Here is a 25361-nt window from a genome sequence, read left to right as displayed (position 1 = left end):
AACTTAAGGTAAGTAAAACTCCTTTTTTGATCTAATCACCCTTTGCCCTCCTTTTCCCAACAAAGAAAATGTAACAATAAGAACTAGGCTATTTAAGGAAAGATCCACCCCTCCAAACAAAAACCAAATACCGACATCAGATTTCTGCTAAATTCTTATTCCCTAGGATCATTAGCTGATCTACAGATTTTCTATTTTCTTCCTACCATCACTCCAAAATCTCAAAAACCTTATCTTTAAAAATCTGGCAAGGCTGAAACATTCAGCACTAGTGGAAAGGCAGGCAATATCTGAAGTCAGAAGAGCTGGACTGGATCCTAGGTTCTACTACCTATTTCTGAGACTCTGGGTAAATTATTTCACTTCCCTCTCTGGGTTTCATTCAATTTCCTCATCTATAAGATGCAAGGGAGAAGAGGTAGATTAGGTGATCTAAGTCCAAAGTCTCTTCCAGTTCTAAATTCCACGACAGCCATTTCCCCCCTCCCTCCAAATCAGGTCTACATGGGACAGAGTGCTGCTATTTAATTTAAATATAACTAATGCCAATTGAACTTTCACTCACAAACACTAGTTTCAAAACTTCCTATTGGCTTTACAGAGAGCAGGGCCATAAAATTACTAAAAAATTTTAGGGAGGCAGAAGTGAATGAGGATCTGGACCAGGTGCCACCTCCCACCTTGGGCTCCTGGTGTCACCACGTCAATGGTCTCCTCGAGTTACCCAGAAGGAAAGAAATGATGTTAAATTGCTGAGCAGTGTTGGAATTGGCCAGGCCCCTGTGTCTGCTTCCAGAAGTTGTTACGTTAAGATGGATGAGCCCCTTTACGGGTTAGGTGTCAAAGCGCAAAGCTGCATCCTGTTTCACCCCGCCCCGGCTAGTTCTGAAAGGAGCACAGGGCTCAGGGGACCGGCCACTACGGCCACCTTCTACGGCCTGGCTTCCTGGGCTGGGCTGCCTGGCTTCCAGGGGATCTCAGGCCTTGACTTGGCCCTGACCTCACAATAGGGTCCGCCATGGGGGAGGGGAGACCTCGGACCTTCCTGAGGCTCTCGGCAGCGCTCCTAAGGGGTGAGTTAAAAATCGATGACCCCATTCCCTCCCATGGGGAAGGAGGTCATGGGGGGGGGGGCAGCACCGGGGAAAGAACTGGTTCTGTGTGGGGAGGCACGATAGTGAGGAGACACCCCTTCCAGGCCCCCCAAAGCTAAGAGACCTAAAGACTTGGGGAGGGAAGGATGGGGGGGCCCACCCTGAGTAGAGAAGTAAAAAGCGGGGGCCCGGATTCCGAAGGCATGGGAAGGGGAGCCCGGCCTGTGAGGGGATCTGAGAAAAGGAAGGCATCCTGGGATGTGGGGGAGTGAAAAAATGGGGATCGGCCTCTAGGAACATGGAGGGAGTAAAAAGAGAGGGGCTGGCCTTTGGGAGTTTGTGGGGGGTGACAAAAAGAGACAATGGCCTGTCAGGGAAGGTTTAAAAAAAAGGGTGGGGAGAAGACTGAGGATGGGTCCCGGCCCGGCAGGGCACCGCGGGGGGTCCCGGTCCGGGGGTGGGGGTGGGGGCTGGTAGGAGGGATACATACCCCTCTATCTCGCTCCGGAGGGGCCACAGCGAGCAGTCGGTCACCACCGCCGAGTCCTTCACCCTGGCTCTTATCACCTCAAGCCGGACCCTGAAAGGAAAGCGTCCCGTCTGGCTCGGCCGCCCCTCACTCGTCCCAGCGCCACCATGGCCCGGGCCCCGGCCCCGCAGCCCGGCCTAGCTCTCCTTCTCTTCCTGCCCCTCCTTTTCCTCCTCCCCTTTCCCGCTCCGCCTCCCTCGCCCCCCACCCCCGCCCTGGGAAGGCCTGACCCACCCCCTGCGGCCAGAGGAGTCCTCCTGCGGCCGGGAGGCCGAGCGTCGGCACTGCCCCGGATCGCCAGGCGGGGGCGGCCCCGGCGGCCAGATGGAGCCCTGCCTCGCCGCCTCCGCCGCTCGCTGGTCACCTCTGGGCGAGTACACGGTCGGCCCCCGGCTCCCGGGCTCCTGCTCCTTCTCCGGCTCCTCCTCCGCAGCCGCCATTTTACGAGACTGCCGTAAAGCGGCGCGGCCGAGGCGGGGCCGAGGAGATGCCGATGGCGGCGGCCGCCCGGGTGGGCTGGAGGCAGGGGCTCCTCCGTCCGCCCCGCCGCGGCTTCTCCTGCCACGGCCGCCGGCTCGGCTCGGAAGAAGGGCCAGAGCCCCAGGACTCGACGCGGAGCCGGGTAACCAGGGCGTCAGCGGGGCGGGCCCGGGGCCCCCGAGGTGGCAAGGCCCGGCAAGTACGCTGGCCGGCCGTGACCCGCGGGAGCGACGGCGGTGCCACCGCGCCCGGGCCGGCGGGAGGGTGTCAACGAATCTCGGCGTGTGTGTGTGTGTATGTGTGTGTGTGTGTGTGTGTGTGTGAGTGTGAGTGTGAGTGTATGTGTATATGTGTGTGTGTATGTGTGTGAGTGTGTGAGTGACTGAGCCCCGACGGCTGTCAGTCTCGGTGTCACTGAGCGTCGGCGTGGTGGGAGGGGCAGACAGTCACTGAGCCCCGACGTGCGTCTGCCTCTGAGCCTCGGCCGGGTGGGGGGAGGGGCGGGGAGCGTGTCACTGAACCGCGACCCCCCCCCGGGGGGGAGGGGCAGAGAGGAGGCACCCGCTCCGGCCTCGTGGGGGAGGGGCAGACAGTCACTGAGCCCCGACGTGCGTCTGCCTCTGAGCCTCGGCCGGGTGGGGGGAGGGGCCGAGAGTGTCGCGGAGCCCCGACGTGTGTCTGTCCCTGAGCCGGGCCCGTGAGAGGTGGCACGCCGGCCAGTCACTGAACCCCACGCCTGTCTGTTGCTCATCCCCACTCGGAACGGAAGAGAGTGACTGACCGGCCTGGCCCTGCAGGGAGCGCGGTGACATCGGCCCTGATCGCGGCTGTGGAGGGGCACGGCTGGTGTCTGTGTCGCCGAACCTCGATGCGGTTTTATGGAGTCGTGTGTGCGCGCCCTAAGCCGCACGTTCCCGCGGCCCAAGCTCCTAAAGCGCTGCCTGGACGTCCCGCATCGTGGCGGAGCCCCAAATCCCGGCGCACTCTCTGTCCCTGGCGCTTCCGGACCCTTCAGGCCGGCTCCTCTCTGAGCCCCGGAATTCCGCAGCTGCTCCCTGCGGATTGGCTTGGGGTCGAGAACAAGGAGTAAACACCGTCGGACGGTGACTGCCGGTGCTTGGTTTGACTCGGGCCTTAGTTATGGTGGGTAGTGACCCTTGGCCAGGACCCCCTCCTCTCTGTTCCCGTCTTCCCTGATACATGGGGGCACAGCTAAATCTCTCCTACGTCTTTTGTGGGGGGAGAGGGAAAAAGGGGTTAGGATGGCATCTTTTGCCAGAGCTCAACCTTCTTCCATACTGGCTTTCTCTGGAGATATGATCAACCGCATTCTAAAAACAAGTGATTAATTTTAGCCTAATGACTATATAATATCCCTTAGGTCTCTTACTCTTTTAGGTCTTTTCTCTCCCTTTGTTGTTTTATGGAATTTATATCTTAATACCTAAGAGCTCCTAGAAAGGAAAATTCCTAACATTTAGGCAGAAGTTTGAATCTCTGCCCTAATTTATTGCTAGCTAATCCCAGGTCTCTATGTTTGAGGGGAAAATCAGGACGTATGAAATGTTTCTGTAAAAGAATTGACCAGAGTATATATTACAGTGTTTACCATTGTGTTTTGAAACCTCCTTCCCCTTTTGAAGAAGTATGACTGGTAGCTTCTTCACTCCAGTCTTCTCTCTGAGATATTTTTAAGGGCCCAATCCCCATCCCACCCCCCACCTTTCATTTCTCTGTTACAGCTCATGGGTTTGGGTTTTTGTTGTTGTTGCTGTTTTTTGCCTTCATATGAAAATACTAGCTCACTGACTCTGCTGAAGATAAAGTATAGAAATGCAGTATGGAAAATCAGTGTGGGATAGTGAACAGAGAGCTGGCCTTAAAAGCCAGGAAGATTTGGTCAAGCCTGATCTCTGACACCCTGGGCAGCTAGGTAGCCCAGTGGATAGAGAGAGCACTAGACCTGGAGTCAGGAAGACTCATCTTCCTGAGTTCAAATGTGGCCTCAGACACTAACTAGCTGTGTAGCCCTGTCTGCCTCAGTTTCCTCATCTGTAAAAAGAGCTGGAGAAGGAAGAGAGGCAGACTATCCCAGTATCTTTGCCAAGAAAACCATAAATATGGTCAGGAAGAGTCAGGTGGGACTGAAACTACTTGAACAGCAACAAGAAGAAACTCCAGGCCATAAATTGGATAAGTTGCTGCTTTTGTAGGGGGAATTTCCTCACCTATGTACAGAGACATCACAGTAATATTCCATTACATTCATATACCACAATTTGTTCATATAACACAATTTGTTATTCCCCAGGTATTAGATACATACTTCATTTTCATTTTTTACTACCACAAAAAGCGCTGCCCTAAATAGTTTGGTATGTATGGGAATTTTGTGTCATTTATAGTGAGATATCTGAGTTGAAGAATATTGATTAACTTAGTAACTTTTCTCAAATAATTTCAAATTGATTTCCAGAACAGTTACCAAGTCTATTAATTGGCTTACCTTCTAGCTAAACAGTCCAGTTCCCCAACACTGGCTGTATCTTGAGGATAGAGACCTTTATTTTTCTTTGAATCTCCAGTGTTTAGTACAATGGGTGACACATAATGGGTGTAAAATAAATACTTGTTAATTTTATCATCTTTACCAATTTGATGGTTGTAAAGGTGAAAGCTCAGAGTTAGGCCAATGTGCATTTCTCATATTAATTGGAACTTTTTTCTTACACTTAGTAGTTGGCATTTCTTTTCTTGAATATTGTTTGTTCATATTCTTTACCCAGTGATGTTTTCCATTGCTTTATGCTGCCTGAAAACTTAGAACTAAACATTTTTTGGAGCAGAGGTCAAAGTGAGTGATAGCCACTTCAGCCTCTATTTCTCTTATTACATCAGGATGTTATATAATGAGTTGATTTTTCAGAAGACTGTTTTCCTTGAATTACGATTCTAGTTATGGTGATAGAGCTCCACTGATTTCACTCGAGGTCTCATTGGGCCCTCTTCAGAGCAAGAATTCGTATTTACAAGGTAACTGAATAGTCTAAAGGGAGCATCATTTTGTAAGAGCAAAACTCAGACCAGTTTCTTGAAGGAGTCATACTTGTTGCATGGGGGCAAAGTTTCACTCTTGAAAATAGGTTCAGAAATTTACTGTTCCCTGCCCCCTCAACTCCCAATTTTGTGGCTTGGTACAGTGTAGATACGGCCTTATGTAACTATTGTCATTACAGTCTTCAGCATCGAAATGCTAACCAAGGGATGCTATTTATATTTCCTCCCAACTGTGTAACTACCAGTTAAAGCTACATTATAACTAACTGTTCAATTGACATTAATGGAATTTCGGGGTCTGTGAATAACACAGGCTATGCAGTATTATTTTTATTTGGAAAAGTATCATAAATAATGTTACTTTGCAGACATTACACTTGTGTGGTGAGGAGGTGGGCTGATACAGTGGCATTTTTTTTGTACCACAGATCTGAAGATCCATTTTTCTAATTTGCTTTCATGCTATGGCAAAAAAGCAAAAACCTCTATACTTAATGCCACTGCTGTCTCACCACCCACTCTTCAGAGCTTTACAATCTGGCTTCTAATCTCAGCATTCTACTGAAACTATTCTTTTAAAGATTATCAGTGATTTCTGAACGGCTAAATCTGATGGCCATTTCTAAGTCCTTGTCTTTCTTGACCTCTCTGGAGATTCTGATATTGTTATTTACCACTACCTTCTTGATTGGCGTTCATGATCTTATGCTCTCCTGGTCCTCTTCCTACCTATTTGCTTCTCCTCCATTGTCCTTGCAACTTCTGTCTCCTGCCTGTCTGTAGCCTCCACCTTTATTGCCTCTAATTCTGCCCTCTGGGGTCGAGCAGAACAATCCTAATCCCTCTACCTGGGGAGAAATAGCCCTTCAAATACTTGAAGACAACCCTCATTTATTCCCCTCCTTCCTAAGTCTCCTGTCCTCCAGGCTCCTCCACCACTGGTTCCTTTAACTTATTCTTTTATTTCATGGTTTTAATTGCCTCTTGTTTAGATTTGGAAAGGACCTTTGAAGTCACCCAACCCACTCTCCTCATTTTACACATAAGGAAAGAGAAATCTTGAGAGATTGAGTACCCAAAGTCACACAGGGTTTTAGTGCCTGAGTTGAATGTCCTTTCTAAAATATAGCATCTAGAACATAATTTTCTGGATGTGGTCTGACCACTGCAAACGATCTCTCTCACTTTTTTGACACTACCTTTTTTAATGCAAAGGTCATATTAACTTTTTCAGCTGGCAGACTCAAATACTTAAATGGATCTGTGGTCTCCTCAATTTGCAATCTTGTGATGTAGATTGCAATCTATCCTATGCCTCTGCCATGTTGTCACTCTTGTTTGTGTTTTTCTATAAATTTGCTAAAGCAGATGCCACCCAGCATACTAGTGGCCTTCACTTTCTCTTGACCTCATGGTGGTCCACCTATCATTTCTCACCATGTCTCCAGCTTGTCTCTTCTTTTCATACAATTTTTTAATGACATCTTTTATAACTGTCTTTCTGTATTCCTGTCCTTTCTACCATGCACCACTCCACATCCCTGTGTGATACTCATTTTTAATTCTTTAGAGATTGTTGTATTCTATGTTTCATTTACATACAGCCATGCTGGTAGAATATGTGCAGGATCATATATACATATATTCATATATACACATATATATTATTTTATATATATGTTATGTGTATGTATTGAAATTCTCAGGTATGGTTGTAGTGAAGAAGAAAATTGACCTAAGAACTTAACTCCTTGAGAAAGCAAGGAAATTGACCTGGAAACTGGAAGAATTTTTTTTTGATGAGGAATTAGCCTAAGTAATAAAGGAAGCATAAAGAGAGGTTGCTAAATGACAGTGGCAGATAGTCACTTTGAAAGTAGAAGGGTGTGCCTATTCCACCAGTCCCTCCTCGCCCCCTTACATGTTTTATTGATTATCTCTTTTTATAATACTATCGCTTTCCAATGACTTCTCTCTCCCCCTAGAATACTTACTTATAACAAAAAAGTAATATACCAAAACAATTCAATGTATTGGCTATGTCTACAAATGTATGTGTCATTCTGTACTTATAGTCCACCATCTCTCTGCCAAGAAGCAGGAAGCATTCTTCCCCATCTGTCCTCTGAAATCAAAATTGGTCAAAGTTCCAAAGCCTTCAGTGTTGTTTGCTTTTCATTTTTGTGTTTATCACATAGATTATCCTCCTGGTTCTGCATATATAACTTTATTAGTGTATACAAATCTTGTCTTCATATTTGTCTTTTCTTACAGGGAAATAATATCCCATTACATTTGTATATCCCCATTTTCGCAGTTTCCCAGTTGGTAGGCACCTATTTTGCTTATAATTTTCATTACTGCAAAAACTGATGCTATAGATATTTTGCACATGTGAAACCTTTCTATAACAGAATCACAGAATTTGAGAGTTGGAAGGGAGGCCGTCTAGTTCAACCCATATTCAAAAGGAATCTATACCATAATATACCCAACAAATGGTGGGGTGTGATTCTTTTAGCAACTTCTGCTCCCTTTCCTGACTGTCATTGTAGAAGTAATAGAGTACCATTTAAAATTTTTCTTTATTTCAAAGGTTGCCATGGTAAAAAAAAAAAAAAATTATCACCAAGTGCCCAACCTACTGGTGGTTTGCTTCTCTTTAGTTAGCTAGTTTGCTCCTCAGGAAATACACTCACTTGATTGATGGGGCCATACACAAAGCTCTTCAATGTATGCAAGAGTATACATTCTGTCCACACCACAAGGCATCAAAATAGAACTTTCTGGCTGCCCTACCACCCCATTAACTCACATTGAACTTTCAACCCCTTACAACCACTCAATTTTTTTTTTCATCAGTGGAAGATTTGGTTATCTCATATTTATAAAGGTGATTAAAAAAATAGGGCTTTTTCCCCTCGCCATTAAATTATATCTTCACAGTATAGATTTAGAGCTGGAATGTCATCTAGTCCATGGACCTCATTTTACAAACAAGAAATTTCTGGCCCAGAGGTGAAAGTGACTTTTCCAAGATCACACATAGTGTCAGAAGGGAGATTCAACCTAGGTCTTATGACTACAAATCCAGCATTCTTTTAACTGCACTATGATTCTTCTTGACCTTATTTGTGGCCCATCATTCTAGCTAGTTGAAATCTTTTTTGGATCTTGACTCTGCCATGCTGTCTCAGCTGTCTTCAAGTTTGGACTGAGCCTTCCATGCTATCCTTGTGGACAAGATAAAAACCGTTACCTACAAATAGGTGGATCCAAATTTTGTTGAATGGCTAGACCTATAGAATATTTCTGAGGTCTATGCTAGTTAACCCTTTTTTTTCCCCCAGCAACTTGAATAGTTGCAAATAGGAAGCATGCTTATCAGATTTGTATCTAGCACTAATCTGGGAAAGTGAATGACATTGGATGACAGAGTCAGTCCAACAAGATCTCGTGAACATTGGGAGGAATCAAGAAAGACAAAACATAACGAATCTCAAAAAATCAGCTTTCCATGTCCTAGATCTGGGAGGGCTAGGATGAGATGGGAGGGGGGGGCAGGAGGAGGAGGAGGACTCATGACAAAAAAAAGAGCTATTCATCCTGAAAAAAATCTTGTCTTTTCATAGATGGCAAGTTTAGTATGTGAATTAATACTAAAATATGATAAACAAAAAAGCTAGTGTTTTCTAAGGATATTTTGAGATGAATTGTGTCCAGAGAGGCAAGAAATAGTCTGTATTTTACTCTGATCAGACCATGTCTATAGTTTTGTGTTTAGTACTGGATGCCATCTTTCAGGAAGGACATTGACTAGCTGGAGTGCATCCTGAAAAAGGTGAACAGGATGGTGCAGTACCTCAAAATCCTGCCATATGGGGTCAAACATCATAGTGGCCATTAAGCATCTGAAAGGTTGTCATGAGGAAGTAAAATCAAATTTATTCTTTCTGTCCCCAAAGAACAGATCTAGGAACAATAGGTGAAGAGAGACAATGCTGAAGAGTTGCAGAGAGTGACTTTTTGACAAAGGTTTGATGGCCACCTGTCAAGGATGTTATTGAGAGGATTCTTATGCAATTATAAGTTAAGCTAGCTCCCTCTAGTCACAGCACTGGCTGCATGTTCACTCATTCCCTATCAGGGAGTTGGAATACTCCTTTCTCTCCATAGGTATATTTCAGTTCTCTACCTACCACACATATTCAGTAAACTTTCTTCCTTTGAGGTTCATTCACTCCATATCTACCACTCAGAATTCCTGTAGCTATTATCTCCTGACCTCAGACACTTTCCTTCTTTCCTAAATGAGTCCAGTGCCTGGCTCACAGTCTTTCCTCCCTAACACCTGCCCTCATACTACAGGACTTCAATATACATACTCCTTCAAACACTATGACCTACAACCTATTGCTCCACTCTATATCAACAATGCACAAAGACAGTGATAAGTTGTGTTCCACACATCCACAAAAGATCCATCAATAGATTTCAAGGGACCTATGAACTTGGATGAGAAAAATATATCTTTATTTTAATACAGTTTGTTTCATTTATAATCTATAATTTATTTAATACATTTAAGAACCTTATTCTGAGGAGTCTAGAAGCTTCACCATACTGCCCCGAGGGGTCCATGACCCCTGCCCTACAGTAGCAAGTTAAAGTTAAGAACCCTTGCCCTGAGTCAAATTTATAAGAATATGTCATTCTCCAATTGATAAATCGTCAAAGGATATCAATAGGCAATTTTCAGACAAAGAAATCAGAACTATCTGTAGTCATATTAAAAAATTATCTAAATCACTGTTGATTAGAGAAACATATACTAAAACGACTCTGAGGTACCACCTTATACCTATCAGAAAGGCTAATATGGCAGAAGGAAAATGACAAATGTTGGGGAGGATGTGGGAAAATTGGGACATTAATGTACTGTTGGTAGAGTTGTGAGTGGATCTAATCATTCTAGAGAACAATTTGGAACTATACCCAGAGGGCTATAAAACTCTGTATACCTCTTGACCTAGCTATAACAACTACTAGGTCTATATCCCAAAGAGATTAAAAAAAAAAAAAAAGGAAAAGGATCTATATGTGCACAAATATTTATAGCAGCTCTTTTGTGGTATCAAAGAACTGGAAATTGAGGGGATGCCCACTAATTGGGGAATGACTGAACAAGTTGTGGTCCATGATTGTGATGGAATACTGTTGTTCTATAAGAAATGACTGGTAGGATGTTCTCAGAAAAACCTGGAAAGATTTACATGAACTCATGCAAAGTGAGGTGAGCAGAACCAGGAGAGCATTGTACACAGTGACAGCAACATTATGTGATGATCAGCTGGGAATGACTTAGCTCTTCTCAGCAATATATTAATCTAAGACAGTTCAAAGGACTCATGATGAAAAATGCTCTCCACCTCCAGAGGAAGAATTAATGGAGTCTGAATGCAGATCAAAGCATACTTTTTTCACTTCCTTTATTTTTCGTTTTGTTTATGGTCTGGGTTTTCTTTCACAATTTAACTAATATGGTAATATATTTTGTATGACTGTACATGCGTAACCTATAGCAAATTGCTTGTTTTCTCAGTGATGGGAGAAAGGGAGAAAATTTGGAACTCAAAATTTTAAAAACAAATGTTAAAAATTTTTACATGTAATTGGAAAAAAATAAAATATTAAAAAAAGAAAAACACCCTTGCCCTAGAATGTCCTTAGACTGCTGAATCTTCAGTTCTCCGAGATAGAGTTTCTCTGGTGAGCACTGGCAACCTTTCACTCCTTTTACCTGTGCTTTTTCTGGCTGCCCTGGAAATCTGAAGAGAGTTGGGCATCTCTGTGACTTTTACATATATATATATATATACACACACACACACATGTATATATATATAAAGAGAGAGAGAGCTTAGAAGAGTCAGTGGAATTTATTGAAGGGTTGGTGGTTGGAGGTTGGTCAGCTTTGTGAGAGATTGGAGTGGAGAGAAACTTGGGGCAGCAATTCAAGATATCATAACCTGTCAGAGTAATAGGTGATAAGTGATGAACTAGGGGAGTAGTTGTGTGAATAAATGTGGAGAATAGGTCAGATAAGAGAGATACTAAGGGAAAAAAAAACAAGCAAGATTTAGAAATTGATTGAATACTTGGAAGAGGATTAAGAAGAGAACCAAGAGAGGGTTTCTTACATGCTCACTTTTTCTCTATTGCTTCATTTTTTTTTTCTAATTGGTATTTTGATGAGTCAGTGAGTTCAACCAGGGTCACTGGGTAGCCTAGTGGATAGAGTCCCGGGCATGGAGTCTGGAAGAATTGAGTTCAAATCCAACCTCAGACAGTTCCTATTTGTGTGACCCTGGCCAAGTCACTTCACCTCGATCAGCCTCAGTTTCCTCAACTCTAAAATGGGCATAATAATGGTACCTTCCTCCCAGGGTTGTCATGAGGATCAAATGAGATAAGAATTGTAAAATGCTTAGCACAGTACCTGGCACATAGCAGACGCTGTGGAAATGTTAACTGTAATGATGGTGAAGATGATGATTATTTGTTCGTGTGAATTTTCATTGTACCATCTTATCCCATTCTGTGCAGTTTTTTGTGTTTTCAAATAAAGTTCAGTTTCATAGTTTCCTTTCTGTGAGTGTTCTCTATACCATGTTTTCTCTTTCTGTGCAGTTCTTATCTATGCTTTCATGTAAATACTACATAGAAGATTTACCCAGTGCTCTGATGACCTTGTTCTTTTAATATTTAGTGAGCAACAGTGTAACATTTTGGCTCCTCATCTTACTATATGATGCTTTTTATTCTTGACATATGATTGGGCTTGTTCCTTTTACAGTCACATGCTCTCAATAATATCTTTTACGTCACTCCTTGCAGCACCCTGCTTATGCCCGCTAAAGCTTGAAAAGAAAATTAATTAGGAACTTTGGTGAATCCATTTTGTTTATTAAACTTAAATCATTGTTGATATGTATTAATAATTTTCTTCTTAAAGATGTCAACATCCTGGCCGCCCAGAAAATCTTGTAATGATTGGATTGGACCCCCGGATAGATATTCAAACCTTCGACCGATCAGATTTTACATCCCTGAAAATGAATCTCCATTGGAACGGCAGCTTAGGAAATTAAGACAAGAAACCCAAGAGTGGAACCAACAATATTGGGCAAAGCAGAATCAGACGTTTATTAAGGTGAGCCTAGGTTTGAACAAAATGCAAGTTAGCTTTTTGGCCACTTGGTGGCGCTAGATGTACCTTTGTTTCTTTGGTTACTTGGTAGATTACATTTTAAAAATCTCATTTCACTGTGTAAAAATAGTTTGAAAAGTGGCATTATTACTGTATTGTAGTTTTGAAATTGTATGTATATATTACACATAAGGAATATGAATGTGTGTATAGTATTTTTTTGTGTAATTTGGCCATATTCTAAGATTTCAAATTTCTTACTGCAACATTTTGTACACAATTGAAAAGAAATATCAGTTTTCATATTTAAATTGGTATGTGTGTGTAATATTTGTATCCATTCTGGTGAGCTATCAAAAATATGTATTATACATGCAAAAATGTATATTATCCTATTCTGTGAATTTTAAGCAAACTCTGTACAACTAGAAGTTTGTTTTAGAATTTCCTGTGCTCTCTGTCCCTAATATTAAATGCTTATGAAGCTGAATTGAGTTTTGGTAGCATAAAAATATGCAGGGGGGTAAGCAGGAAATCCAGGTCTCCAACTTCTTAGATTTCTGTGTGTTTTGTTCTCTTTGGGGGTCTGGAGAATGGAAAAGAAAAGGAAGCAATGGAGCATTGGAGAAGAAGAATTAGGACAAGATTAGCAACCCAGTGTGGTGCTCGTTAGCATTTTAAATTATCTTCATTGTATTATCAAAGGTAAATTATTTTTGCAAGAAAAGCAGTTATGAAAAGTCTTTAAATTAATAGAAAGCAAAGAATGATACTGCCTGATGTAGGCAGATTCAGTATAAATCGTGTAGTGTGGTGACTTAGCTCTGAGCTGGTACGACACAGTTCATCACTTACTTATTAGACATTTACTCTGTGCAAGGCACTATGAATACAAAGATGAAAACTCTGATCTCTAATATTAAAGATCTTAAAAATATAGTAAAGGGATAGGACACATACATACTATAAGTTAAAATGTGCTAAATGTGTAAGACAAACCAACCAGAGAGAGATTGGGGAGAAAGAGATCCCTTCTTTTGGAATGATGGCATGGCACCCAAGCAGCATCTTGAAGTAGAAGAGCAGGATTTCACCAGGAGGGAAGGGCCTTCTGTGTGTGAGGGATGATCTCCCCAATTGTGAGAAGTAGAAAGTGAGAAAAGAGAGACAAGTGATTAGTCATCCATTCTGGGTATTACTCTAGGCCCATCTGGATGTGACCCCAGGGTCCTGGCACACCTGGCCCAGGCTCTGGGCATATCTTTCAAATAACAGTGCATGAAGGGAAGCAGAGAAAAATAAGTCTGGGAAGAAAAATTGGAGCCAGTGATAAAATAATTATCTTCAGGGGCAAAGTCTTACCATTTCAGAAAATAACAATTTCATCTTTTAGGAGAAAGAAGAATTTATTCACTCAAGATTGAAAGCTAAAGGTCTGGGATTGAAAGATGAAACAGGTTAGTACAGTGGTCTTTTTTTTCTGTTATAAGGATGCTATTTTAATAATACTAATGTATAGTATTTAAAGTTTGCAAAGCTTTTTATAACACATTGGGATCCTCACAACAATCCTTTTAGGTAAAGTACTCTATTACTTTGATTTTACTAAGGTCATAAGAAGTCAAGTGACTTGCCCAGGGTCCCCCAGCTAGTAAATGTCTGAGGCAAGAGTTGAACCAGGTCTTCCTGACCTTTAAGTTCAATGCTCTGTCCACTAGGCCAACTTTTGGATAAATAGTACTATTAGGCAACTATTTGTGATGTGCATTTTTAGGAGGGTACTTTTAAGATTATGCTCGGGGATACTTTTATGGTTTCCCTCAAGTGATTCAGAATATAATCTATCCAAACTTTCTCAGCCTGTGCAACTTTTGTCCATATCTTCCCATAAACTCAGTGTGCGAGAGGTCTTTCTTAAGATCTTTTAATAGTATTGAGAGATCAGAGGGACAGTCAGGCTATTACTTGCTCTCAATACATGATCTTTTCTGATCATACATTGCCTAGCTGATCTCTTTTAGGTCATTTCATGCACTTAAGTCATCTTTGCTTTTAAACTGTAGGCTATTTACATATGCCTAAACTGTTAGATCACCTACAGTTTTGATACTTGAGAGACAATGGTGTTTTACAATTCATGATCATATTAGCATAACTGTTAGAGTAATGGTTTTTAACAGAAGTTTTATTCAGAGGCTCATAGATATAGAGCTGGAAAAGACTTGAAAGGCCAGCTAGTCCAGTACCCTCATTTTATGGGTGAAGAAACTGAAGGCCATGGAAGTTAAGGATTTTATGTTGAGGAGGACCCTGGAATTGTTGAAAGTCCTTCTCACTTTATTTTATTTTTGTTTTTAATGTTTTATTGATGCCTTAATAGACACCAGTGTAAATTCTCATTGATTCTCCCAGTTCCTCATCCATGGCCAAGGAAGTACAACTGGACAAAACAAACCAACATATTGACCCCATCTAACAACACATGTCTCATTCTGCACTGGAAGTCTACCACCTCCCATGAGAGGAGGGAAGCCCTTTTGAGTCCTCTGAATTCAAGGGCACTACGTTGGCCAGAGTTCTGATGTTTTTCTATTTATTTTATTTTTTAAAAATCTTTTGTTGGTGTTTTTTAAAATATTACTGTCACTTCCCCCTGACTTCCTTCCAAATGCTCTCTTGTAATGAGTATAACCAAACATGATCTATTGATCATGTCTTAAAATAGGTGCCTTGTTCTACATCTCTAGTCCAAAAGCTTCACTGTCAGTCTTTTGAAGTCATGATTAGCTACTGCATTGATCAGAGTTCTAAAATCCTTCAGTCTAGTATCATTTTCCTTGTCTTTATCATAGCTGTCATGTAAATTATTTTATTGGTTCTGCTTACTTCATTCTGCTTCAATCTTTACATCTTCCCAAATTTCTGTAAATTTTTCATATGTGTCATTTATTACAACACAATAATATACCCCAGTTTGATCATATGTTCCCTAGTTGGTAGAGACATCTACTTGAGTTCTAGTTCTTTGCCACTACAAAAAATTACTGCTACTAATCTTTTTGTGTGTATGAATTGTTGCCTCTTAGGAGTGAGAGTGCTGAGTCAAAGGGTTTATACAAAGGGTATAATTTCAAGTTGTTTTTCAAAAGAGTTGAATTGATTCACAACTGCACCAAGTGGATTACTGTTCCTGTCATCTCATAACTCCTCTAGCATTTACCAGTTTGTCTTTTTACTTCTTTGCCAATCAGATATTCTATTTGTGTCTTGTGATTAGTGATTTCATACATTCTGTCATATGGTTGTTCATGGCAAAGAACTCCTTGCAACAGCTTTTCTAAACCTTTTCACCCATCCTCAAGCTTCCCTTCCTTTCACTCTCTCAACTGAGAATGCTTGTATTTCACTGGAAAAAATAATTAAGGCCATTCACTATGAGCTCCCTCTTCCTCATCTCATATCACTCAGATGCCTTCTGCCACTATCTCCTCCTTAAGCCCTGTCTCCCAGGAAGAGATGGCCCATCTCCTTGTCATAGCTAGCCCCAGTATGTGCACAAATTATTTCATTCCTCTTCATCTGCTCCAGGAGATTTACCTCCTCTATCCTCCCCACTCTTTCATTCATCTTCAGTCTCCCCCTCTCTATTGGCTTTTTCCCTAATGCCTACAAACATGCACATGTCTCCCCTTTCTTCAAAAAAACCCTCACTTCATCCCTTCATCCCCATTAGCTGTTGTGTTACATCTTTCCCCACTTTTGTGGCTGAATTCCTTGAGAAGATTATCTACACTTGATGCCTCTACTTCCTTCTTTACTCTCTACAGTCTGTCTTCAGTTCATCTTTCAACTGAAACTGCTCTTTCCAAAGTTACCAATAATCTCTTAGCTGCTAAATCTATTGGCCTTTTCTCAGACTCCTTCTTTCTTGACCTCTTTGCGGCCTTTAATTTTGTTACACTGCGCTTTCCTGGTTCTCCTCCTACCTAACTTGCCACTCCTCAGTCTCCTTTACTGGATTTTCATATAGGTCATGCCTGTAGAGTGATCTGTATATTCTTGAGGTTTCTGATCTGTCCAGCTTCAGTTCCTGAATTAAGGCTTCTTGTAAAGGTTCCTGGTTCAGTGTGGAGTACTGCTCAGTGTCACCCTGGATCACCTGGGTTCCTTTCCTCCAGGGGCCAGGTCCTCTTGGATCGGCATTGTTCAGAGCTCTAGATCTTTAGGGCCCTTTGGTAGGACAGAATGTAGGAGCCTTCTGGTAACCTGCACTTGGGCTGAGTGTTGTCATGACTGCACTGGTCACTGACATTCCAGGTAACCAGAGTCCACAGTGTGGGTTTCCTACCTCCATGATATGGGTTTCCAGCCTTCCTGGGGCTATACTCTTGCATTCTATAGGTGTCTTTGGGCCATCTCTTATCTGACCAGGAAATGTCTGGCTTGTTTGCCTATGCTGGAGCTGGGTCCAGTTTTGCCATTGGCTTTCTTTCTGTTGCTCATGGGCTACTGACTGACTTTTTGTAAAGTTCTAAATAAGAAGCACTGTAATTTTTCATTGACTTTCTTGATCATTATTTGATTTGGTGCAATTTTTAGGTTTTATGCTAGAGTAGTCATCTTGGCTGGAAATCCTACCAAATTCAGCAGTTCACATCTTCAATATCTCCCTATACACATTGTCTATTATATAGGATCTTCCAGGATGTGATTCCAACCTACCTTTCCAATCTTATTTTTTAAGGTGTTATTATGCTTATTGTTCACACAGTACTGTCTTTTTCCTATATACTCCCCACCTCCAACAACCAATACAGACCTTGTCCAGCAACAACATCTGACCTTTGCAGAGGCCTATACTAGATGTGAATAGAAAGATATCAAAGATAGATGTCTATGGTCATTTTAATTATCTTTGGAACCCTTTGTGTGGCTCTTGACAGGGGTTGGGAAACTACAATCCAGACCTGCCTCTTGTGTGGCACATGAACTAAGAATGGTTTTTGCATTTTTAAATACAATAAAACTTTATTTAAAAATGTAAAAATTATTCTAAGCTCACCTGTTTTTGCAGGCCACAAGCTTTTGTCCAAGAGCCATAGTTTTCTAACTCTGGTTCTAGAGGGTTTTTTTATAGTGTTTTTAGGATTTATCTAGATAATATACATATACACACACATAGACACATAGTGTAAGTATCCTAAAACAGCTACTCTTCCCTACTCAGTGTATCTTAATGCTATTCTGATGGAAGGATCTACTATGAATAAAAGATAAAAATACTTCCAAGTCCCTTCAGCTTTAGAGGTGTATAATAAAGCTGCCAATAAGAATTGGCAGTTGGGAAGTCGTTTTGATGTGGTACAGTAACCTCTATCCTGAGAAATGGCCTAAAACTAGTTATTTCTATTAAGATTAAAAACTTCTATGATATGTACACAGTCCTGTGTGTACACAAGGTTGAATTTCAAACTAGGATGCCTGAAAGGGAAGAATCTCATCTACTTTCTCATAATGGTATTACATTTTTTTTCATGTTCTTTAAAAAGTAAAAAGGTTTTCTGATAGAGAAGTTATACATTTATTTTCCTTATAATTCTTTAAATCACTTGAAGCAAAGCTGAACTCTTCACCCCAGTTACAGTAGCAAAACCTTTTTCTCCCTAAACCTGTACCTTAGTTTTATGTTTAAATTAATTTTCAGGTAAAAAAATAACGTTGAATGCGGAAGAAATGGCTGATTTTTACAAGGAATTCTTAAGTAAAAATTTTCAGAAGCATATGTACTATAACAGGTATGTCCTTTTTATTTTAACATAGTTGAGGAATACTAAATCCAAATGGTTTATGATTGCATATTAGTTCACAGTAATAGTCTTTTTAAAGTTAATCTCATTTTTATGCAAGATCCATATATTCTTACTGCCAACCTACTTCTCAGAATTTTTAAATGAAGTGATCATTTTAAACAGTCTTACTTTGACTTTCTTCATGGTCTAACAGATTAAATGTATCAAAAGTATCAGATAAGAAAGCATCTTAGGAATATTCCAACCCAACCCTTTTGCTTTAAAAACAAGGAAACTAAGGCCCCTATAGGTCAAATGACTCAGCCAGAGTAGCAAAGCCAGGATTTGAACCAGGTTTTTAGTCAAACAGGTTTCTATTGTGTCTAATTTCTGTCCTCAGCTTCTGATTTGTGCACATAGCAGTGTTCTCTATAGGTTGCTTGAGTGTATGACCCCACGTGACCTAAAATATTTCTGGGTAAAGCTTTTATGGAAAGTAGAGTTGAAAGTAAACAGAGCCAACGCGAGGCAAAATTGTGAACTGGGTGAAGCCCACAGCCTTCTCTGCTTGTCTTTTTACCCATTTGGTAACATTTCTTCCACTTTTAGGGGCCTACTATTTTCTTTTCTCTCCTCCTATTCTCTAGTAAAATAAGGGAAATGGCCTTGTGTCTGCAGAAGTGAGGGATGTCTGTTAGTCACAGAATACGCAGAAGAATGAAGCTTTGCTGTTAACCCTCACAACTCACTGTGAAGTTGGTGAAATTCCTTTTGTGAATTCAAGTCAGACTTCATTAATCATAGTCATTTATGTGAGCTATATATAATTATACCTAATGACCTTGCAATGCAACACAATAATGCTTATGAATTTTATTAAATAACTTTAAGTCTTTTTTATTACCATACTAATCCCCATCCATGTGTGCTTAGTTTTTATAGTTGGTTAATAGTGTAATGTGTCTATTTATAATTTATGTACATGAAGGGCAGGAGCATTAGCAATGGAGTCTTAGCCACAATTGCATAACTTCACATTTTACATTTTTAGGATCTTCTGATGAAAAGTGATGTAGAAGTCAGTATATGATAGTCTTATGTGTGATAGACTTATTCTAAATAAACTTAGACAAAATACTTCCTATCTTCTCATACTGATTTTCATTAAGGCATTGCTTTCCCTTTGAATGGCCACCCATAAATAAATTCACAAATTTACAGACTCCTACAATGTTAGAACTGGCAGGGACCTTAGGACACAGAGTGTCCCAACAGGTAGAGCCTTATGTTCTTCAATCCTTTCATTTTATAGAAGAAGAAATTGTGTCCTAGAGAGAGGAAGCTCCTGGCCCAGCATCACATAGCAAGTAAACTATAGAGCCCAGGTTTTCAGTTTCTTAACTACAACCTGTTACAAAAGTTTACATATCATTTGTTTAGAATTCAGAGCACATTTTCTCATAGAAATGATGTTACAAGTTGTGATTAGGTTCCCATGCCCTCCCCGGAAGTAATAGAAATTTAAATATTGTTCTCATGTGTGATGGGTGGTTGTGTAGTTTTCAGAGTAACTGTGAATGGCTTTATGTAACGTGTTGTTTCACATCATCTGCTTGCCATCTCTTTGCTTCGTGTTTGAGCCCTCGTTTGTTATTTCTTCCTTCTGTCCCAAGTGCTGATAAAGTACTCTGAGCCTGTTCCAGAACAGAAGTCCTGTATTCACTCATCAGCTCATTTGGCTGAAACTAATGGCATGACCTACATACTTATTAGCATTCTGGCTCTGAGAGGCTTAGCTTTCAGAATATAAGACCCTTGCCTTGAGCTATGGATTCTGTATAAGCATTTCCAGTTGAGTTGGGAACTAACTATAGTAATGATAAATGCAAGTTTATTCATAATCTTCATAATCTTTCTCAGGTCAGCATCAGTAATAAATGAATCTAACCACTTTTCTGGCCATTATTGGAGAGGAGGTGGAGCCTGTCTTTTCTCCTTTGAGTATGAAATGTGCTGCTTCTGTAAATAGAGGGCCAGGATCAGGCATTGTGGATGCTTACAGGGCAACCCCCATCAACTCCCACAGAGCTTGTCCAAGCACTTCATTGCCTATTCAACATACCCCTTATCATTCATCTTCAGAGTCTTTTTTCCCAGAGAAAGCTTTCTAAAGTGTGTAGAAAATCCATCGAATTAATGCATTTCCTCCAGAGGCCACAAATGTTCCTTTTTTCCTAGAAGCCCAAGTCAGGAATGGAACTTACATCACCAGAATAAGCAAAGATAGTTGGATAAGTGGCTTAGCCCTGTTTCATTTTGAAAGCTAACAAAGTTCTCAGGAGAATGATGGACTAAGTCTGATAAAGTGAAATTTAATAAAGGCAAATGTAAAATCCTGCATTTAGACTTTTTTAAAAATCGACTGCATATAGGATGCAGAATACAGAGCTAAACAGAGAGCAGTGCATTGGACAAAGGCTGGGGGTTTAGTGCAGGGTAGCATCTGAGTCAATAAAGGCTTAAAGGTGGATCTCTGCTTCAGAGTAAGAAATGCTGCCCCTGCAGGTTAGTCACTTTCCATCACTGGAGGTGTTCAAGTGGAAGCTGGATATTCTGTTAGGATTCTAGTACAGCTACTTCCAGCTGTGAAATTCTGTGATTTCCTAGAATTATTTTTTCTAAAATATTATTTTTGAATGTTAGATAATTTAAAAAGGCCTCTTTAATGATAAATACCTTCCATTTCCTTCCTCCTGTCTTGTTGTAATAAATAATCAATGTTTTGTGTATTTTAGGAAAAGGGGAAAATTATTAACAAAGGAAGATAGTAAACAATTCTTTTTGGTTTTGGTGCTGTCTTTTCTCTAATGCTTAAAATATTAATCATAAGCTACTATTATATATAATATATAATGTTCCTTGTTCTTTTTCTTGTGGTAAAATCTAGAGACTGGTACAAGCGTAATTTTACTATCACCCTGTTCATGGGAAGAGTGGCCCTAGAGAGGATTTGGAGGAAGCTTGGATTCAAACAAGTAAAGAACAATTAGAAGCACACCTACATCTGCCTTCACCAGCTGCCGTGCTGGCCATCAGGTTCAGGCACTGTTGTGACTGTGACATCCTATTTACCTCAAACATAGTGACTGACAAACTCAACTTATGTGGATGATAAAAAAAAAAATTTATTTTAAGTGTTACAAAATGTCTTTCAGAAGTTTTTTCATTAAAGATCACTTTTGTATTCCTTCCCATAACAACCCAAGCAATTAACATAATTTACATCAACTGGGACAGAGTTATTTTGGGGCAGAGGTGTGGCCCAGAGAACACACAGGTCTCAGCTTGCTTTTGCTTCATGTGACTTTTTTCCTGATGGAGATAAGTATTATGGTCATTTTAATTCCTGAGCTGACAGTTTAGGGGTCAGCATGTTTTGAGATAATACCCAGGCTCTATAATTCATTGTGCCAAAACATACTTTTAAAGTAATTGATGTTCCTCTTGTCAAGTAATCACTTACAGTCTTAGGTAATTAAGCCATCATAACATTAATTATCCCCAGTGTATATATCCATATGCTGATCAGACATCACGTTGGTTGCCAGAGCTTTAAAGAAATACTTAGTACTTATTTTGAAATAAATATCCTTTGAAACAAAGGTTTGAAGTGTGACTACACTGTAATTAAAAAGTTGTGGGATTTTTTTAAACAAATTTAAAAGAATGTGTACTTCCAAATGAAGCTATTACTATATTTCAAAATATTTCTAGAACTCTTCTCTAGAGGTTACCTCCTAGATTTTTGAACATTTTCATTTGTAGCACATCATTACCCTTGAAGGGTAATTGGAATTTTTGAAACATTGAGAGCCATGTCTAGCAAATGAAGTGGGTGATACTGCTGGTTGGGACAGTTTTGGGTTCCAAACAAACTGATTCTAAAATAATGAGTGCTTTTCTTCTGTAACTGGTTAAACTGGCCCTACGTGTCCCAAAAGAGATTTCTAGAATTGCCTGTAGGGTATCTTTTAACTCATAGCTTCTGTGTTTTAAACAGGGGCAAAATGGTAGCCATGGATAAACCTCTGTCTAAGGATAACTTCTTTGAAAAGGTAAAACCCACTCATATAAATTCCGGTCTGTTAGTTAAACTAATCACATTGCTTTAAAATGATATTTTGGGCTAAACCCTGCAGTAAAGGCTACGGTAATCAGCGATGTTCTCATCCTGTAAAACCACTCAAAATTGTAAGCACATTGTAGAAGATATTAATTTTAACTACAATAATTTCTATCACCATCCCATTGCACTTGCCACTTGTCTGCAGGTCTTTTCAAGACCTTCCCATACCCCGGTCAATATGGAGATAGCAGAGGAACTGAACTTCCCAGCTCTTCTAGTGACTGACACTTCAGCATGATTATCTTCCTCTGGCCTCTTTTCCTCTACAGCCCAGAAAAGGGCAGGTAGATTTTAAGGAAGGAAAGATGTGTTTGAGGTAAATGTTAATTAAGTGTGGGAGGTAGACACAGTTCTTGCTTCAGAGACACACAGATTTGTTCTCACTGTAGAATTAGTAGTTGTTAAATCCCACTTTAAGGTAGGCAGCAAATGGTCGGCAGGTACGAAGGAGTAGGGTGTTTATGAAGGGCGGTAGAAAAGGAGTGTTTTTAGCTGTGGAAGTATGAAAAAGACAAATGGTCAGATAATTCAAATTTGAGAGCTTTGAGGACTTTGCATTTTTATTCTCTGCTAAGGCTTGCATCTTAAGACTAGGAAACAGTTTTAGGAGGGGTTTTTTGTTTGTCTTGATTTTTCTTTTCTTTTTTAAATTAAAAGAAGTAGTTAAATATTTATCTTTAGGCAAAGAAAATTAAAAAACGGTTATTTTATTTTTAAAATGTAACTGAGAACTCACATTTTTCTTCAAAAGATCCAGTTCAATCCATATTCATTAGAGTATCAGAGCTGGAAAGGACCTTAGAGATCGAGTCCAACTTCCTGTTTCATAAATGAGGAAACAGGTCCAAAGAAGAGGACTTGCTCAAGGCCAAACAGTATGTTGGTGGCAGAGCCAAGACAAGATTCAAGTGTCCAGATTCACAAATCATTATTTTTCTATTTTCTATCATATCTTGCTGCTTTTCATCGTGTGTTTTGTGTTATCTTAATCCACTCTACATTAAATATTTTAAGGACACGTGATTTTCTTAGGTGGGCCCTCCTCCTAGTAATGGAGATCACAGTCCTTTTTATGCTTTAGTTTGGTATTGGAGAGTTGGTGTGGCTGAATAATTCATTACCCAGTAGCCATTTAATCCAACTGCTGCTCGATGAGTTTTTCTGAACTAAACAGCAGACAAACAGATCTGTTACCTGTTGTTGAAACCATTCCAGACTATTAAGACTTGCCAAGGCTTCTGTTCCACCAGCATAGCATTTGAAAAGCCTGGATCACTTGCATGCCTTGACAAGGCTCTTTAATCCATTAAGTTTGCTTAATAGCCTGTGATCTCTGTGCTGCTGTGACAGCAACATGCATGTTGACCTAGTAAAAGAAATTGTTTTTATCCTATTGGCTTAAATCATCCCTGTGGTGAGGGGACAGACCAGCACTAATTAATACTTGACAAGCAGTGCTACCAAATAAGGCCTCATTGGGCTTTCAGCACTAAACCCTGGAAAGTAAGAATGAAGAGTTGCAGTATTGTGAAACGGGCTCATTGAAAGTTTTCATATATTGTGTTCTTCTCAGGAAGAAAATTACAGAACATATGTTGAAAAATTCAAGACATCTGACTTGAATTCACATAAGAAAGAAAATATCTCCAGTTACACAATAGGTTGAAGCTTATTGTTTAGGCCCTTTGAAGTTTAGAGTTAAAGGGAGCTGGTTTTTAAAACAACATATCCCTTGACTATCGTGGCCATGGGTTCTGCAGCTTTATTGAACCTAGAGTTCTTTGCAGATCTGTTCCTTCTCCTTTAAAATTTGGTCTAACCTCTGCTGAATTTATATGCCTTTGTCATCTGTGTTGAGGACATCTGGTGTGGAGGAAAGGCCATACAGGAGAAAGCACCAAACTGAGATTTAGGGAAATTCTAATTCTGGCTCTGGCCCTTTGTATTTGTGTGATCTTGAGAAAGTCACTTCTTTCTACACCTCAGGTTTCTCTTCTCTCTATGTTCCAGCATATTTCTCCCAATATCTTTTTCATTTTAAAGAGCTTTTGTTGGTAAGAAGCTTTTAGCAACAATACATAAATATGATTGCTGAAATCAAAATCGATCACATCATCTTTTGAAAAATAATGGTCACATTTTAATGCCAAATGTTAACTTGATTCTTTGGTGTCAACCCTGTTTATTACTAGAGGTATAAATGTGCTGATGGAAGTGATAGGAAATGAGGAGGTACTCTGGCTTTGATCTTTTCCTGAGTTATAAATATTTGAGCTAAGCAATCATTTTAATGTTACCTGATGCCACAGATAAACCAGAAGCAAATAATTTCAAGGTCATTTTGCATTGACCCTGATGTCTATATGTTCATAAAATAATTTTTTTTATATAATTTCTTTTTAAAGGAAAATCTTCTCAATTTTCTTTAAATAACCATCTTCAGCTTTTAGAACTTAACTTTGGTTGTATCAGTACTTGAATTTTTAAATATTTGTTAGTGGTTACAAATGTTACGTTTTCCATTTTGGCTTTACCCACATCTTTCCATTTGCCGAAAATGATTCTGTTATCTGGGCTTTTAAAAAATAAATTAAAAATTTTGTATTTTCCATTTCTTATTTTTGGTGGTTTTCATAGAGATTTACTTCGCTTTCACTTTTGTAACAACAGGGAAATGCAGGTATCAAGCTACATTGAAGAGGGCAGTCTTTTATCTTAGAGTGAGAATCCATAGTGAAAGAGCTGGAGACCAGCATGTCCAAGCTAGAAGGGACCCAAGAGTCCTCATGCCTGAGTTGGGAATCAGAGCTAGAGTGATAGGATGTCCACTGAAAGAACCTGCTGACCATATGCCAGACACCTTATGTCACATGTACTTGTGACATAATCTAATATTCTGGCTTCAACCCCTAACCCCTTCATGTGGGAAGCAAGCCCAGACTGAGGAAAAGGCACTTGGCCAAGGCAACCTAGGGTTTTAGTGGCAGAGTCAGGGCTAGAATACGTCTGCTGTGTT

The 25361-nt window shown here is 40.4% G+C and overlaps 2 protein-coding genes across 7 annotated transcripts in view; one reads left to right on the top strand and one right to left on the bottom strand.

Annotated features, from left to right (window-relative positions):
- The window catches only part of BAG5 (BAG cochaperone 5), a 40769-nt gene extending 38706 nt beyond the window's left edge, over window positions 1-2063 (bottom strand). For 5 of the 6 annotated variants that reach the window (XR_011971853.1, XR_011971854.1, XR_011971855.1 and 2 more), the window contains exons 1-2: window positions 1858-2063; window positions 1585-1674 (exon numbers count right to left, since the gene is read on the bottom strand). Coding sequence is in view for 2 of the 6 variants with exons in the window: in XM_072630103.1 (XP_072486204.1) it covers window positions 1585-1674; window positions 1858-2063 (296 nt within the window). In the remaining 4 variants the exon portion in view is untranslated. Of the gene's footprint in view, window positions 1-680; window positions 1012-1584; window positions 1675-1857 lie in introns of those variants that run through there. The other variant, XR_011971856.1, reaches the window with a different exon arrangement.
- Window positions 1241-24956, top strand: COA8 (cytochrome c oxidase assembly factor 8). The gene is made up of 7 exons (XM_072628958.1): window positions 1241-1318; window positions 1525-1692; window positions 1871-2245; window positions 12176-12373; window positions 13764-13827; window positions 18075-18165; window positions 21107-24956. The coding sequence occupies exons 1-7, from the start codon at window positions 1241-1243 to the stop codon at window positions 21207-21209; spliced, it is 1077 nt and encodes a 358-aa protein (XP_072485059.1). The 3' UTR covers window positions 21210-24956.
- Window positions 24957-25361: the final 405 nt, after the last annotated feature.

This window comes from Notamacropus eugenii, chromosome 1 (assembly GCF_028372415.1).
Source record: "Notamacropus eugenii isolate mMacEug1 chromosome 1, mMacEug1.pri_v2, whole genome shotgun sequence".
In the NCBI taxonomy this organism is placed as follows: Eukaryota; Metazoa; Chordata; class Mammalia; order Diprotodontia; family Macropodidae; genus Notamacropus; species Notamacropus eugenii.
The sequence above is the reverse complement of the archived record's forward strand: the minus strand, read 5'-3'. Positions and strand labels throughout refer to the sequence as shown.

Excerpts from the sequence above, each read along its gene's own strand:
- COA8 (XM_072628958.1), top strand. The coding sequence starts at position 1,241 with ATGGGGGGGCCCACCCTGAGTAGAGAAGTAAAAAGCGGGGGCCCGGAT. Across the intron at positions 1,319-1,524 it reads TGGGAAGGGGAGCCCGGCCT|GGCACCGCGGGGGGTCCCGG; the intron begins GTGAGGGGATCT and ends CCGGCCCGGCAG. Across the intron at positions 18,166-21,106 it reads AAGCATATGTACTATAACAG|AGACTGGTACAAGCGTAATT; the intron begins GTATGTCCTTTT and ends GGTAAAATCTAG.